General features: G+C 47.8%; 1 protein-coding gene across 2 annotated transcripts in view; it reads left to right on the forward strand.

Moving 5' to 3' along the window:
* Evc2 (EvC ciliary complex subunit 2) overlaps nucleotides 1-17437 on the forward strand; it is an 86147-nt gene extending 68710 nt beyond the window's left edge. For both annotated transcript variants that reach the window (XM_029476919.2, XM_085836652.1), the window contains 6 exons: nucleotides 646-873; nucleotides 7999-8210; nucleotides 9664-9751; nucleotides 11403-11605; nucleotides 14127-14228; nucleotides 16656-17437. In XM_029476919.2, the coding sequence (XP_029332779.2) occupies nucleotides 646-873; nucleotides 7999-8210; nucleotides 9664-9751; nucleotides 11403-11605; nucleotides 14127-14228; nucleotides 16656-16923 (1101 nt within the window). In that variant the 3' untranslated portion in view covers nucleotides 16924-17437. The remainder of the gene's footprint in view (nucleotides 1-645; nucleotides 874-7998; nucleotides 8211-9663; nucleotides 9752-11402; nucleotides 11606-14126; nucleotides 14229-16655) is intronic.
* The last annotated feature ends 381 nt before the right edge of the window (nucleotides 17438-17818 follow it).

Below are 17818 nucleotides of genomic sequence, written 5' to 3' on the forward strand. Positions count from 1 at the left end.
TTATTCTCCTGGTTTGGGGACTGGAACTCACAGGGTGACCTGTTTCTTTCCCAGGCTTGGGGAGTGAGTTTATAGTGTCTATGTAGGAAGCATAGGAGGTGTTTTGGTAGTACATGGGAGGCTGAGGCAGGAGGATTACAGGTTTGAGGAAGGGAGGGGGCAACAAAAAGGTAGAAAGAACATAGATGCTTCATTGAGACAAATCAACAGGGAAAGGCTCTTGCTGCCATGTTTGATGATCAGAGTCCCATCGCTGGAACCCACATGGTAGAGGGAGAGAACACTCTCAATTGCCCTCTGACTTCCACGTGCACTCCTTGAGGGTTAGGTATGGCTGAGCCTGCCTGTACACAAGGCCTAGGGCATGGCAGGGGTGCAGACTATCACTCTCCAGGATGCTGGGAGTCTGTAAAGGGCTAGGAGTGGACAGAGCCAGGTCTGCTCACCTCTGAAGATCCATATAGACCACGAAGGACACTGAGCCTGGTGTCCCCAGCAGCTGAGACATTGCGTCGCTCCCAGCAAAGCCCCAGACTGCTGTCTCCTGGGCAGAGCCCCTGGGATCCTCAGCTTGTGCTCTGTGGGAGGCAGTGGGATCTCCTCCTCACAGCCTCTCAGGTCCTCTGGTTCTGTCCCCTTCCCCAGGTGCGAGGGGAATTGCTCCAAGAGAGGGTCCAGAGGCTGGAGGCCCAGGAGGCGCACTTTGCTGAGTCACTTGTGGCTCTACAGTTCCAGAAGGTGGCCCGGGCTGCTGAGACCCTCTCAGTCTACACAGCCCTGCTCAGCATTCAAGACCTGCTGCTGGGGGAGCTGAGTGAATCGGAGACTCTGACCAAGTCAGCCTGTGTGCAGATCCTGGAGTCCCATAGGCCGGTGAGTGGGCTTGGGGTAGAAAAGGGTTACCTGCACTATCGTTCCTTGTGGTGCCTAGAACTTTATTAGGCATGGAATGAGTCTCTACCACATGTCCTGTCTGTGAAGTGGGGGATCAAGTAAAGGTGATTTACTAACTATACAAGAGCACTATGTGCTAGGCAGCATCCCACCTCTCCTCTGACCCCTTGCCTCTGATCGGACACCCTCTGAATCGCCACACCCTGAGAACTGGATGCCTCTTCCATTCCAGGCACTGTCCAAGTTGGTAGTGTCTCTTCATAAATGAAAACCCACCATCATCTTAATTAGGCCACATCAAATGCAGTCTTGCCTCGGGCTAAGTGTTTTACTCGGAATGTCACCATTATTCCCACTTACCGTGTTCTTTCAGCTGAAGAAATGTCACCATGAAACAAATACGTGGTAAGGCAGGTCTGAGGACCAATTTTAGGTCCTTTATATGTGGGTTTTAAAGAGAAGATTTTATTCTATTTTTAATTATCTGGCCTGTGTGTGGGTCTATACACATAGTGCTGATAGAGGCCAGAAAGAGGTATTGGCTCTCCTGAAGTTGGTGTTTCAGGCAGTTGTGAGCTGCCAAATGTAGGTGCCTGGTATTGAACTCAGGTCCTTAGGAAGAACAGCACATATGGCTAATCACTGAGCAATCCCTCCAGCACCTCTGTGTGTGGATTTTCCCCCCATATTTTGTTCTTTGCGAATTTCATAGAGTTTGTTTTGATCATATTCACCTCTCCCCTAATGCCTCCCAGATAAAACCTCCCTTCTCTACTGCCCCAACTTTGTGTCTGTTTTTTTTTAAATCCCCAATAGAGTTTTTATAAATCCCCAAATATAATTTGTGTTTCCAATATATTCTTAGATGTGTGGCTCTTTACTGGAGCATGACCAACCTACCAGGGGGCCACCCTTTTAAGAAGAGTGATTCTCCCTCTTTCTATAGCTATCATTCTTCAGTAACTTCTCAGCTAAGGATGGGACTTTGTGCAAATTATTCTTTCTTTTTTCTTATTTATTTATTTATTTGTTTATTTATTTATTTATTTATTTATTTATTCATTCATTCATTCATTCATTCATTTACTTTACAACCTGATTGCAGCCCCTCCATCTCCTTCTAGGTCCCCATCACACAGTTCTTCCCTCCCACACACTCTCTCTTTCTCCTCTGAGAATGGGGATATCCCTCCTGGGTACCAACCCACCCTGGCACCTCAAGTCACTGCAGGACTAGGTGTATTCTCGCCCACTGAGGACAGACAAGGCAGCCCAGTTACAGGAATAGGATCCACAGGCAGGCAATAGAATCAGAGACAGCCCCCTGCTCCAGTTGTTGGGGGACCAGCATTATGAGCAAGCTGCATTCCTACTATATATGTGTGGAGAGTCTAGGTTCTACCCATGTATGCTCTTTGGTTGGTGGCTCAATCTCAGAGACACTCCAAGAGTCTTATTGTGGAGTCCCTATCCTCTCCGGAGTATACTTCAATCTTTCCCCCAACTCTTCCACCAGACTTTCCAAGCTCCAAGCTCTGTTTAATGTTTGACTGTGGGTCTCTAAATCTGTTTTCATCAGCTGCTGGGTTAAGCCTCTCAGAGGACAGTTATGCTAGTCTCCTGTCTTCAAGAATAACAGTATCACTAATAATGTCAGATATTGGTTCTTGCCCATGATGTGGGTCTCATGTTGGTTGCCTCTTCCTTCTATCTCTGCTCCATCTTTGTCCCTGTATATCTTGTAGGTAGGACATATTTTGGGTCCACAATTTTGTAGTTGGGTTGGTATCTGCTGGAAGTCCTGCCTGGTTACAAGGGGGTAGCCACTTCAGGCTTCATATCTCCCACTTATAGGGGTCTCAGCTAGAGTTACCCCCAGAGACTCCCTAGAGCTTCTCCCATCCAGAGTCTCTGTAAAGTCTTAGAGATAACCCTCATGATTATTTTGTTCTCCCTTCTAAGTGGAATTCGAGCATCCTCACTAGGGCCTTCCTTCTTGTTTAATTTCTTAGGGTCTGTGGGGTGTATCATGAGTATTCTCCAATGTCTGTTTTATTTTCCCTTCTGAGTGAGATTCAAGCATCCTCCCTTGGGCCCTCCTTGTTATTTGGCTTCTTTGGGTCTTTGCTTCATTTACACAATGGAACACTACTACTCAGCTATTAGAAACAAGGACATCATGAAATTCACAGGCAAATGGATAGAACTAGAAAATATCATCCTGGGTGAGGTAACCCAAACCCAAAGGACATGCATAGTATGTGCTCACTTATAAGTAGATATTAGCCAAAGAAATATATGGGATACACACACAAATCATTCTTTCCATGCTAAGATTTTGTGTGGCTTGGGCTTTTTCTCCTGCATGTTGTCACAGTCTCTGTGCAGCTTCCCTGCTCTATCTGAAAAATTCTCTCCTTGTATTTATCTACTTTTCTGGGACCTGCCATCTCTTGGCCTTCTGTTCTGACGTGATCCCTGAGTCCCAGGATGATGGGTGTGATTGAGACACCCCATTTAGCCTGCAGCATTCTAAAGGCTCTCTTACAGTGCCAGCTGTGGGTCTCTGGGTTGATCACCATCCATAGCAAAACATAGCTTCCCTGGTGACGGTTGAGAATATGTGTGGATTTTTCTTTTTTAAATCCCATGAATTACAGTAACATGTTCCAGTGAGGAGAAAGCTCTCATTCCCTGAGGCCCTGGGTGTGCAGGCATGCACAGAGACCCATGACCAAGGCAACTTACCAAAGGAAGCACTTAACTGGGCTCTTTCAAAGGGTTGGAGCGCATGATGACAGAGCAAAGGCATGGCAGCGGGAACATTTTGTTTCACAAGCAGGAAACTGAGGCATACTAGAAATAGTGTGAGTCTTTAGAAACCCCAAAGCCTGCCCCTCCTCCAACAAGACCACACCTCCTAATCTTTTGCCAACAGTTCCACCAGCTAGGGAGCAAGTACTCAGACACATGAGCCTATGAGAGCCATTCTCACTCAGAACATCGCCCTTCTCCTACTCATATCTTCCTGGATGCTGGAGAATTCTTGATGGACTTTAACAGTCACTCCAGATGGAACTCCTCAGAAAATCAGACAGGAGGGAGACTGGCATGGAGATGGACCAGTGCCCCAGATTCTAGTCAGAGGGAAGGAGCCTAAGATATGGAAAGGGAACCAGGCATTGTGGTGTACACCTTTAATTCTAGTGCTTGGAAGGCAGAAGCAGGCAGACCTCTATGAGTTCAAGGCCAGGCTAGTCTACATAAGGAGTTCCAGGAGGCTGCATAGTAAGAGACTATCAAAGTTTAAAGAAAATCCAAGACCTCTCCCCCACTCAAAAATATGAAATTCATGCCCCAGGTCTCTTATAGAGCCCTGACATTGAGACACTAAGGCACCTGAGTAGCTGAGATGCACATCCGGGCTAGTATTGTTCACATCAGACCCCCCACACGGTCTTAGACTACCTAGGGAACACAACACCCACCCTTCCCATTTCATCTCAGAGCTCTTCTGAATAATGTCAGAGCTTCCTGCCATGATTGGCCACAGTGCGGAACCCTGTACATCCTTAATCAGGAGCAGAGACTCAGACTACACGTTCTTTAGTTGGTAGGGAGGTGGTGGACAGGCTGGACATTCCTGGTTGGCTCAAGGAGAGAAGGCAGCCTGCTTTGCTTTGTCTGAGACTCTCATTCTGCAGTGCAGTCATTCTGTGCCAAATGCTTTCCTGTTGGTAATGAGCTTCTTAGCTGTTAAAGCATTTGGAGAATTTAAAAAGCATGAAATGAAAAAGCTTGGGAAGAAACGATTCCTAAGGAGAGTCCGCGGTGTGCATCTCATTCCGTGAACAATTTAGATTCCTTTTGTGAAATAGGACTAGGAGAACCTTGTGGCAAAGAAGGGCAGATTTAAACAGGACGGGCTTATTCAGAAAGAAGGAGTAACCCCGGGCTAACGGTCCCTGCTGTATTCGCAGCTCAGTGTCACTTGCTAAGCCTCCGTTTCCAAGCCCAGCAAGGTGTCCTCCTGTGCTTCGCTGCCTGTGTGCCCCAGCCACTCCGTTGGTTGATTATGCCTGAGTTTTCACATTGCAACTCTGGCTCTTAGGCACCTTGATATCAGAAGCAGAGATGCTGTTGCGATTAGCCGACATTCACTGAGCAGGCTCGAAGCCCAGTGCACCACGTGCAGTGCTTGGAGCTTAGAGACACTCAAAGGCATTTCTGTTCCCAGGTGAGAGGCTCAGGAGCAGACTTCTGTAAAGCACTGTTACGCGGGTCTCAGGGTCTTTCAGAGAATCCAATCAAGAGGCTCAGAAGTTTAAGCAGAAATATATTTAGCAAAGCAAAACACGGAACTCAAGAGAGATTGGGGTAGGCTGTCCCGAAGCAGAGATGAACAGCACAGAGGGTTCTAAGTTGTGGGTTTAAAAGTCATGGTTTTAAATTTTTATTTATTTATTTATTTATTTATTCATATTTTATGAAAGTTTATGGGGTGGGTAGTGTAGTTATGCATGAGATGTCTCGAAATACAGATATATCAGATCTCCCTTTTAGGACATTTCCCATAAGTCTGTGGGAATGGTTAGGAGATTGTCTTAGTCAGGGTTTCTATTCCTGCACAAACATCATGACCAAGAAGTAAGTTGGGGAGGAAAGGGTTTATTCGGCTTACACTTCCATACTGCTGTTCATCACCAAAGAAAGTCAGGACTGGAACTCAAGCAGGTCAGGAAGCAGGAACTGAGCAGAGGCCATGGAGGGATGTTCTTTACTGGCTTGCTTCCCCTGGCTTGCTCAGTCTGCTCTCTTATAGAACCCAAGACTACCAGCCCAGAGATGGTCCCACCCACAAGGGGCCTTTCCCCCTTGATCACTAATTGAGAAAATGCCTTACAGTTGGATCTCATGGAAGCATTTCCTCAACTGAAGCTCCTTTCTCTGTGATAACTCCAGCTGTGTCAAGTTGACACAAAACTAACCAGTACAATTGACCCCTTGTCAACTTGACACACAAACACATCACTAGTAAGCCTCAACTCTTACATTCTTATTCATCCCCAAGATCTAAATAACTTTAAAAGTCCCACAGTCTTTACATATTCTAAAATTTTCAATCTCTTTAAAATATCCATCTCTTTTAAAATTCAAAGTCTTTTTACAATTAAAAGTCTCTTAACGGTGTGCTCCACTAAAACAGTTTCTTCCTTCAAGAGGGAAAATATCAGGGCACACTCACAATCAAAAGCAAAAATCAATCTCCAACCGTCCAATGTCTGGGATCCAACTCATGATCTTCTGGGCTCCTCTAAGGGCTTGGGTCACTTCTCCAGCCATGCCCTTTATAGCACAGGCGTCGTCCTCTAGGCTCCAGATGCCTGTACTCCACTGCTGCTGCTGCTCTTGGTGGTCATCTCATGGTACTGGCATCTCCAAAACACTGTGTGACCCCTTCAGTCCTGGGCCTTCAATTGCAACTGAGGCTGCACCTTCACCAATGGCCTTCCATGCCCTCTCACAGTGCCGAGCCTCAACTGCTCTGCATGACCCCTTCATGCCTTCAAAACCAGTACCACCTGGGTGACCCTTACATATTACCAAGTCCTGTTGCAGCAGGAGTACAACCTTGGCTATCTCTGGAACACAGCCTCTTTGTGCTTTCAGAAAACACTTCCCAGAAGATGTCACCTCAGTGATGCTGGTCTCTTCTTAATCACCGCTAATTTCTTAGCTCCAGCTAGCCAGCATCAATAGTCCCAGTAATGCAAAGTTTTTGCTTTAGTAGTTCTGGTATCTTGTTAATCACAGCTGATTCTTCAGCCCCAGCTAACAAGAACTACAGAATCTTCACAATCAAAACAGCAATGGCCCTGAAAAGAGTCTTTAATTTTTCCTCTGAAATTTCACAAGCCAGGCCTCGATCTTCTGCACTGTTCTCAACATTACCTTCCAAGCTCCTACAAAACATCTGACAGAGCTCTTAACAATGAATGGATATTCAAGCCCAAAGCTCCAAAGTCCTTCCATAGTCCTCCCCAAAGCATGGTCAGGTTGTCACAGGAATACCCCACTCTGCTGGTACCAATTTGTCTTAGTCAGGGTTTCTATTCCTGCACAAACATCATGACCAAGAAGTAAGTTGGGGAGGAAAGGGTTTATTCGGCTTACACTTCCATACTGCTGTTCATCACCAAAGAAAGTCAGGACTGGAACTCAAGCAGGTCAGGAAGCAGGAACTGAGCAGAGGCCATGGAGGGATGTTCTTTACTGGCTTGCTTCCCCTGGCTTGCTCAGTCTGCTCTCTTATAGAACCCAAGACTACCAGCCCAGAGATGGTCCCACCCACAAGGGGCCTTTCCCCCTTGATCACTAATTGAGAAAATGCCTTACAGTTGGATCTCATGGAAGCATTTCCTCAACTGAAGCTCCTTTCTCTGTGATAACTCCAGCTGTGTCAAGTTGACACAAAACTAACCAGTACAGAGATAAAAAAAAAAAAACAAAAAAACAAAACAAACAAACAAACAAAAAACACAGTGCAAATGATAGTAGGCTTGGGATAAGCTTTGGAGAATGTAGCCAGTTCATGAGTCCATGTGGGTGGCAGTTAACAAAGTGGCCTGGTGCTTTTTCTTTTTTTAATTGATAATTATTCATTTATTGAGCATTCACTAGGTACCAGACTTTCTCTTAAGCAGTTTCATTGAATTCATATCTATTTAATATTTGGAATAAATGGAGGTTTAGATGGGCTTGGTAGCTCGGTGAAAGTCTGGTCACTCCTTTTTTTTTATCCCAAAAGTCCCCCATACCCCCCCCCCCACTTCCCTACTCACCCATTCCCATTCTTTTGGCCCTGGCATTCCCCTGTATTGGGGCATATAAAGTTTGCAAGTCCAATGGGCCTCTCTTTCCAGTGATGGCCGACTAGGCCATCTCTAATCTGGCCTGAGCCTGACTTCAGCTCCAGGGATGCTTAACCACAGAGGGGACACAGCTACTGGAGAGGCTTGTGATAACTGTAACTCCTCCCTACCTGGATTCGGGTGGGACTCACCCCCCACCCCCGCCCCCCCCGCCCTGCTCCTTCATCTGCAGGAGCTGCAGGAGCTGGAGAGGAAGCTGGAGGACCAGCTGGTGCAGCAGGAAGAGACCGAGCAGCAGCGGGTCCTGGAGAGCTGGCAGCGGTGGGCGGCCGATGGACCTGGGCTGAGCGAACCTGAGGAGATGGATCCTGAAAGGCAGGTCTCTGCTGTCCTGCGGCAGGCCCTGAACAAGGGCCAGAAGCTACTGGAGCAGCATCAGCAGAGGTAGGTGGGTGGTCCACGGTGAACTCAGGAGGAGTCTCCTGGCCGGAGTAACCCGGCCTCTCACTTTCCTGCCTTAGGTACTATTCCTGTGTTCTGTACAAGCTGCTGTTGTTGAAGTATACCAGCTTCCCTCCTTCCTGATGTCTTCTATAATTTGTTTTTTAAAATATCATTGAGGTTTACTAGCAGTATTTTTTAACTTTTTAAAAACATTTTAAAAAATCGAGTGTGTGTATATGTGCATGTCTGTGCATATATGGAGGTCAGGGGACACTTTGGGGAGTTGGTTCTCTGCTTCTACCGTGTGAGTCCTGGGGATTGAACTTGGGTCTTCAGGCTTGGTGGCAGGTGCCTTTGCCTACTCAGCTGTCATCTCAACAGGCCCTTTTAAATTCCCCCCTCACCCCCAGGGCATGGTTTCAATGGATAGCCTAGCTGCCCTAGACCAGCTGGATCTGCCCGCCTCTGCCTCCCAAGCGCTGGGGTGAAAAGCTTGCACTACCACATCTGGATCCTTTTAGACTTTTTCTCAAGAAATCATAAACTTACAAGAAATTGTGAAGAGATGAGAGAGAGGCCCCACATGTTCCCACGCAGCTCCCCTGCCTGGTAGCATTTTACACCACAGTGGAGCAGCATCAGAGCCAGGAGGTAGCTGTGGCATAGGAAGGGCTCGGTTCTGATTCCACTGAGCTGCAGAGTTCTAGACCCTGCCTCTGTGGAGCTACAAATTAGATAGGTCCAAACCTTGTTGTTTCTTTGGTTTATTTTCTTTACAATCAACATCAGACAATTAGGTTTTGCCTGTGGCATTCAGTGCTTCTGGAGAAACACCATTCCTTGCAGCTCTCTAACTCCCCACTGTGACTATGGTATCTTGTATGTAAAGTAGCAGATACAAACTGTATACGGCACGCATTGGCTGGGTTTTTAGAAATGCACACATTAACTGGAGGAAACACTCCATTTGGTTTCTGGGTGAGCAGATTACAGTGATTTTGAGTTTGTTTCCTGGGTAAACAGGACATTAAAGTGCCATTTTCATTGCATGGAATTAACCAATGGAGGAGCTGAATGTCTGTCAGAAGGGGGTGAGTGCAGAGGTGTTAATTTGATCTAGGCTGGGTCTTTTTAATATATCATCATCATCATCATTATCACCACCACCACATTCTCCTGCCCCCTGAAAGAATCTGCAGAAGACAAGGGTTGGGTTTGAGTTGTACCCGTACAAGTGTTGGGTTGTGATAGGCAGTGGAACCCTCTTCATTCAGCTTCCTGGAGCTCTGCTCCTCCGCCAGCCTCCTGCGCTCCGTAAGAAGTGATCCAGGCCAGGAGGGCAGGCTAGCTCCCAGGCCAGCTCTCCCTTCCTTCCCTCCTCGCCTGTGAGTCTTTGGCCTCCCGTCAGCTTTCCCTGGCCGGGCTGGACCTCTAGATTTTCTCTTCACTCCAGGGTGAGAGAGGAGTGGCAGAACAGTGCGGTGCTGGAAGATTCTCTGGAAAGCATGGAAGCTGACACCATGGCCAGCCTTTGCAGCCAGGTGAGAGGGCACATCCACATCTGAGGACATTCTCCCTTTCTGAGAACCAGCATCTTTCGGATGTCAGATGGTCCAGCCTCGGGTTCATTATCAGCTCAGGTCCAGCAGACATGACAATGATGGCAGCTGTGCTGTTGAGCCTTTTTGTCTCCAGGACAAGACAAAGTCCCTACTGTCACCACGTCCTGTTTACAGTGAGGCCTGAGATGTTTACATCTGGCTGATGTATACAGACATCTTTCTTGTTACACTGTAACAGCAGTTCTTATAACAACAACAGTCCTTTGCCACAGCAGAGCAGATAGAGTGAAGTCTCATCTTGTCTTTACTCTGCCCACTCATGAACTCTCTCCACACGTCGTAGATCAGTCAGACTCTCCATAACCCTGTCTGGCTTTGCTGGACATCAAATGTTCCTCTTCCCCTCCAGGCATTGCCCTGTAAAATCCCAGGGAAGGCAGGGATTGATTGGCCAAGGGGCAACAATGGCCACCCTGCAAATGAGAGGAGTGGCTTTTATTGGGTTGTGGGGTCCTGGTGGCACTTTTTTTTTGCAGGGGGTGCAATGGGGTAAGGGAGTGTATCACTCAAATTGGATTTAAACTCATGCAACCCCCTGCCTCACCTCCGGAGTGTTGGCATTATAGTCACGTGCCACCACACTGGTAAACCAGCTACTGTGTCCTCGCCAAACATTTTGCAGCAGTACTGGTAGCCTCACAGTACAGATAAGAATTTGAGGCACAAAGTAAAGACATGGCCCAAGGACTTAGCATTTGGTTCAGGGATGCTGGGTACACAGCACGGGCTTTGAGGAGCACAGAGCTGGCCCATTTTTAAGCTTGTTATTTTGGACTCATTTTGGCCTGTCAGGGTATAGAACTTTACAACATCCACCTTTCGTTCCTTGTCTCCTTGGCTTTGCCTGGGACAACATCAGATCTGGCATGCAGCTTTCTGTCCTGTGACCACAGGAAATCCCTGTAACCATCACAAAGATACATAACTGTCCAACCCAGCGGTGATCCCCCATCCTCTGTATGTCATTTCACAGCCGCTGCCACACTTGACATCCCCAACCCCAGCACCATGGTCCATTCTCCATCTTTCTCTCATGTTCAGCAATGGCACTGCATGTATGTCACCTCACAGCCTCCACAGGACACAGACCATTCCCTCCCATCATAGCATCCTTGAGCTCAGCAGCCCTTCCTTTTTTGTTACCAAGTGACCTTTCATGTGTCAGTGGAGCGGTGGCACCAGTCATCCACCGCTGTAGGGACACTCAGCTTTTCCCAGAGCTTCCATTATCCCAGGGGCCTCCCAGAAGCAGAGCAGAGGGGATGGAGAGATATGCCCAACTGCAGTGATGCAGGCTGGGCCTCCTGCGCAGGGAGTCTGCCTCTGCTCAAGTGAGCCAACTTGGAAGGGGTGGGTGAGCTGTTAGAGACATTATGGGTGTGAAGGCTGCTGACCAAAGACATTTTTTTGACAGCTTTGTGAGTTCAGAATGTTTCCAGGCTGAGCCACTGAAATATTTATCACCCCAGGACAATGAAAACCTTGAGAATGTCATGAATTAGATATTGCTGCACAGCATGTCGAGAGGGAACCATGGCTTGTGTTCTTCCCTTCTTGTGTTTCCCCCTAGGGACTGAGGTTGGTGTCATACCTCTCGAGGATGACAATGGTACCAGGGAGCACACTATTGCGACTCCTGAGTGTGGTGCTTCCAGCGGCTTCACAGCCTCAGCTACTGGCCCTGCTGGATGCACTCAGTGAGAAGCACTCAGACCACACAGCTGAGAATGAGAGCGGTGGTGAACAGGCTCAGGCAGAGCAGGGCAAGAGGAGGTGAGCTTCCGGTGTGGGTGGGAATGATGGGGCAGGGGTGAGGGTGGGTGCTGCCTTGAAAGTCAGGTTTGACCTTCCTAAGATCCAGAGAAAAAGAGTGTCCGTCAGACATGGACATTTCCAGCTGGCCCTGCTGCTCAGAGCTCACGCATTAGTAGATCTGAGTAGTTGGTCCGGTGCTTTAGATTTTTATGACAAACTTCCAGGCTTCTGAACATACATTTCTCTAGGGCCATCAGAATATGTAGTATTCATGCTATTAAGAAAATTTTAAAAGTGCATAGAGAGAAAAAGAAGAAAGTATTCATGGTTTCCCTGATTGGAAAAAAAATAACTGTTATCATTTGGTTATATTTCTTCCCTTGCAGCATGCTTATCTGGCAAGTTTTGTGACTATGTGTATGCACATGTGTGTTCTGGTATCTTTTGAGGTGTGTTTTTCCATGTACTTGCATGTATGCGTGTATAGTTTCTCTATATTAATGTGAACAGGCTGTTGTTCATCAGTGTACAATGGGGTCATGTTAAGATTAGCAGAATATGAACAGAAAGAATCTCCAGTGGGCAGTGTGGCTAGCATGCCTCGCATGTCCAGTGTCTAGGCCCAGCTGCAGGGCTCGCTGCAGAGTATCTCCAGAGGTTGATAGGAAGCCTGCCCCTCCTAAAACCTGCACCCAAAAGGAGCCTGGAGAAGACTGGAGTTCAGATTTCAAATTACCATTTCTGCTGAATGTCTGTTACTGTCCCACCTTCACAGAGTGAGTGAAGCCAGCTTAGGTCAGGGTGGACGGAATTATGCCGGACTTCAGTGAGCATGCAGTGTGCACACACATGCTGTCTGCTTTCCAGACCTTGTAGCAGAGTGACTTTCCTTACTCCTGCCTGCTTCTTGTGTCGCTAGCTAGGCTGCATTTCCTGCTGTTTTTATGAATTTAAGCATGCCTCTCACTGAAACTTCCCTAAATGTTAGCTTTGGTGGCTTCTCCAACAGCGTGCCTTAGTGGGTGTGACTGTCTCCTGTTCTGGAATATGCAGTTGGGGCCCATACCTGCAGACCTACCCTCAAGGGCTTTTCTTTACAGTTATGGTCTGGGTCTGAATTGAGTTAGGCAAAGCTCCTGGGAAGACAAGACTGGGAGGAGCTTTTCACAAAATCTGAAAGCCCTGTGTCCCATCCCTGGAATGGAAAGATGTCCCAAGTGTGCCCGAGCTGGTGTCCTGACTAAAGGAGCAGTCTCTTTTTAATCAATCATAAACATTGATTAGACTTAGGTTTGCAGAGGCCAAATGGAGTAGGCTGTGGTGAGAGGAGTCAGTCAGGACAGGAGTCTCACTGGTTGGAAGAACTGTCTTAGTGTCCATGGCTCTTGCACAGTCATCTGAATCAGACTTGGGTGAGACCAGAGGGGTGGGTGTGAGCATGGTAAGAAGCTAGAGATGGATATAGCTGGATGAGTAGGTGTGGTCAGAGGAAGACAGTGCGATCTGGAACCTGGGTATGGAAGCGATCTGAAGGCTGGTTGTGAACATGTCAGAAGGCCAGGTGTAGGTGACCGAGACAGGGTGTGGGTGGGGTCATGGCTCTTGATTCTGTAGCTCTAGTCTCTGGTAACTCCATTCTGAGGCCAGCTAATCTCCAAGGCTGTGAAAGGATTGGCAGGGTGGGATAGGCTCTGGAAGACTGGGATGTCTGTCCTGAGATGAACACACATCTTCCTTCTTTGCCCTGGCTCCTGGTCAGGCTCTGAGGTTGGAACTGTCACTCTGGAGACCTGGGGCCTGGACATCACATGAGTTCAGAGTCTTGGGTTTTAAGTAACAGAAGCTGGCTAGAGAGAAAAGGTGTGCAGAGGGGCATGTGGGATCCAGAACAGATCCAGGGTCCATTATGGGAGGGCAGTGATCAGATGTGCCCTTTTCTGCCTAGGAGGTAATGGACTCCTAGCAGTAACTGTCCCCATGGAGAGTTGAGTAGCTTAGAGCACAGTGACAGCCCTCTTTGTTCTGTGCTATCTTGTGCTGGATTGAAGCCAAGGCCCACACAATTCTTCCTCTGTCCCTCTCCTCAGCCTGGAGTTAAACAGCCAGGTGGCCACCAACACTCTGTCAGGCCACCTTCCAAGACTCCATGTTTGCATTGCTCTACCCACAGCACACCTCCACACTCTTGAGTGTGTCCCCATGACCATGGCACTAGGACTCTGTGGAACATAAGAGGAATTTCACCTGCATTGTGTGTGCATCCTGAGGCCAGGAGACACAGCAGTCAGCACATGCTGTTAGGACACCACCACAGAACTCTCTGCACTGCCTGCCTCCACCTGATAGATGCTGTCTGTCACCACCACCCTCCAGGCAGGGATTATCTGTGGACCAGGCCTGAGATTGACACTCAGCAAATCTCTCAGGGTTCTAGGTGGCATCGGCAGCCACCTCAGGGATGGTGCCAGATGGGTTTTTTGAGAATCAGATTTTATTCTTTTTTTTAAAAAAAAACTGTAACCCCTTCCTTCTGCATTAGGAAACACCAAGGCTGGTGGAAGGCTTTGGACAGCAGATTCAGAGCAGATCTGGTGAGTCAAGGACTGGAGAGGATGCTCTGGGCCCGCCGGAAGAAGGAGAGGTGAGGAGCTGGGGAAGGGCCTCCGGGGTGTGGCCAAGTTGCCAGGGAGGGGATAGAAGGTGGGAAGTTCTTTCCCAGAAGAAAACATGCCTATGTTCTTGGTCTTGGTTTAAAAGCTGAAGACAAACCTATAGCTCTCAGTAGGAGAATGTTCTCCTAACATTTATTAGCGTTTTAATTACTGTATTTATTTTAGCTAATAGCAGGTTTTAATGAGATATAATTAGAAAAAGAATAATTCCTTAGGGTTCTTCAGACTTTACTATTTCCAAAGTTCTTTAACTTCTTGTTACCCTGAACCTTCCAGAAAGTGGGGAGGATAAAACCTAAGTGTGGAGAGGTCTGGTGCAGAGGCCCAGGACTGAAGCTGGGGAAGGTGGTGCGGGCCACAGGCTTAGGGCTGTCAAACTCATCCTCCTGTAAGTCTGAGCTCACAGGCTTGCCTCTTCCTCTAGTGCCTGTCTCTCTTGCTTGTGATTTCTGCACACCTAGATCTCAGAGGATAGGGAAAGGCAGGTCACTTCACATTGCCACAGACCACAGAACAAGGGTTTCCTGTGGTTTCAAATAAAGGGGATTAGAAAGATGTCACATTAGGTGGAAAATAGTCGCTTAAAAAGTGATATTTTCAGTCTGGAGTAGCAACTCAGTTGGTCAGGTACCTGTCACGCATCCAGGAAGACCTGAGTTCAGATTCACCCTCTCCAGTAAAATGCCTGGCATGGTGGCTCTTGCCTGTAATATCAGTACTGTGGAGGCAGTGGCAAGAGGATTGCTGTAGCCCACAGGCTAGCTAACCTAACCTTGGTGAGCTCTGTGTTCAATGCGGGATGCTATCTCAGAAGACAAAGTGGAGAGGTGACTGTGGAACACAGATGTCAACCTCTGGCCTCTACATGCATATACACATGTATACACATCCAGAGGAACATGCAGGCATGCCACATACATGCACACAGAAGGTAGCAGCATCTGGGCCCACACAAAGAAAGTAACGCGGCTGGCTTTAAAAGTCTTGCCCTCTGGTTACTTGGAATTGGTGGCTGTTCAAGCCCTACCCTTCTGTATTGTCTCAGAGCTGAAGGTCCCGAGATCCCATACCATGGATAATCTGCAAAGAAAAGCATGGGATCATTGGTAATAGATTGGATATCAGAATACAGCACCCAAGATATAAGAGCAGGATGTCAGGCAATGGAAGTTAACTCAAGTCCGGACCAGAAACAGCACTTGGTTGTAAGGTATTCTCCCTGCACCCATGCTGTGCTGTGCTGATGCTGTAGAGTGGGTACCAGTCATGAGAGACCTTGGTCCCAGTGTCTCGCACAGAGGCGTATACCTTAGGAAAGGCCAGTGAGCCTTGCAGGTGGTCCTTATTGATATGGCTTTTCACTACACTGCTTGGAGCCATGGGAGCATCCTGTGGCTTTAAGGTTCCATGTGGCTCGCCGGGAAGAGTTATAACAGCAATAGTAGCAGCCAGGGCTCCAGGGACAGGACCTTCCAGACCTATCATAGGGGAGTTCCTAGTCCTTCGACATTCTGTCTCAGATGTACTCTACCCAAATTCTCACTGCTTCCAGGATGAGGTCTGTAGGATGTGGTTATAAGTGTTTATCAGGGAGCTGTAGTTCCTGTAACAGGGAGTTCCAGAGGGAACCCTGCTATTTCCATAGTGTAAATATTCCTAGGAAACAAGCTTACACTGTACAGTGGTCTCACAAGACTTCTGAACCTTTCACACTACAAGCTGGTGAAGGTAGCCAGCAGTTTCATCTTCTGAAATTATACTGAAGTCACAACCAGTGGTCAGAGAGGAGACAGAAATATAAATTGTGCTTAGGGCTGGAGAGTTGGCTCAGTGGTTAAAAGTGCCTGGTGCTTGTGGTGGTTTGAGTGAAAATGGGCCCAAGGGCTCATATATTTGAATTCTTACTCACTGGGAGTGGCAGTATTTGAAAGGATTAGAAAGGTGTGGCCTTGTTGGGAGAGATGTGTCACTGAAGGGTGGACTTTAAGGTTTATAAAGCCCAGGCCAGGCCCAGTTTCTTGGCCTGAAGATTACCATGTAGCTTTCAGGCACCAAGCATGCCACCAAACCCGCCATGGTAATAATAGACCAAACTTTTGAAACTGTAAGCAAGCCCCCAGGTAACTGCTTTCTTTTATAATGACTGTCTTGGCCGTGGTGTCTCTTCACAGCAAGAGAACAGTGACTACATCAGTGCTCTGGACAGGACTGGAATTTGGTTCCCAGAACCCACATGGAGCAGCTCTCAGCTGCCTGTAACTCCAGCTCCAGGGGATCCATTGCCATTTTCCAGCCTACATGGGCAGTACACAAACATGACATACACAGAAGCACATACACACAAATAAAATGACACTTATTTGGGTCAGAATCTGATCTTCTTTTTCTCTCTGCAGCATATTGAAGAAGATATATGTTCCCGTCCAGGAAAGGGTGATGTTTCCTGGGAAAGGAAGCTGGCCACACCTGTCCCTAGAGCCCATTGGAGAACTGGCTCCCATCCCCATCACTGGGGCAGACGCTATGGACATATTAAACACGGGAGAAAAGATCTTCGTATTCAGAAGCCCAAGGGAGCCTGAGATCTCTTTGCGTGTTCCTCCCAGGAGGAAAAAGAATTTCCTGAATGCCAAGAAGGCCAACAGGGCCTTGGGCTTAGACTGACCCAGGGGGAAGCACCAGGGGCTGTCTCAAGACAGGTGCATCTTTCCTCCAGCCCACGTGGGTTGGTCTGTCCGTCTATATCACACAGCTTGCAGTATACATATGCTTGCAGCCTTGACACAGTGCCATACAAGTTGGCCCTCCAGTGTTCAGGTCCAGTCTCTTTTGTGCCACAGGACACAAACATACCTTCCTTCTAAGTCCATATTTCCATGATCCAGAGGGAACCCACCTTACCCCACCTTCCTCACACAGACCACTGACCGTGGCTGGGATGGGTCCCCACCCAGTTTATGTGAGGAAGGTGCAGTTCTCTATTCTTACAATGTGTGTTACATGCTCTGTTTTTCCATAAAGGGAACTTTAAAAATGTATGTATAAGAGTGGACCTCCTTTTTTGCTTTATGTGGGACAATTTGTGGTTGCTTTCATCTGTGCTTTGGCTCCCCATGGTGGCTCCTACAGAAAGACCCAGCCTTTCCTACAGAGGCCCAAGTATGCCAGCCCTTGAGTTGCCAGGTCAAGGTGGGATTATTTTTCTCATTTTGCAGTGAGGATATTCAGGAGAAGCAGGGCCCTCAAGCTGGTAAGTAGTGTAACAATGGCTCATGGTCTGTGGCCCAAGCCTTGGTCTGTGTTCTCTGGGTCTCAGTCAATGGACATGTTCAGGGCTCCATCTCTGCAGATATTGGGAAGCCATCTCCAGCCTTCATAGCTTACACAGACTTTCTATGTGTCCTGACACTCTCGTGCTCAGGACAGTGGTCAGGCCTTTCTTGTCCTTTTTGGGCATGAAGTTAATGAGAAAGGAATCCCATGACCACCAAGGAAAGAACAGACCTCTGATGATGATGCTTCTGAACTTCAGCTATGCCCCATTGCTCCCTCCCCCGGC

This window comes from Mus caroli, unplaced genomic scaffold (assembly GCF_978045245.1).
Source record: "Mus caroli unplaced genomic scaffold, Mus_caroli_1 scaffold_4, whole genome shotgun sequence".
Taxonomy (NCBI): Eukaryota; Metazoa; Chordata; class Mammalia; order Rodentia; family Muridae; genus Mus; species Mus caroli.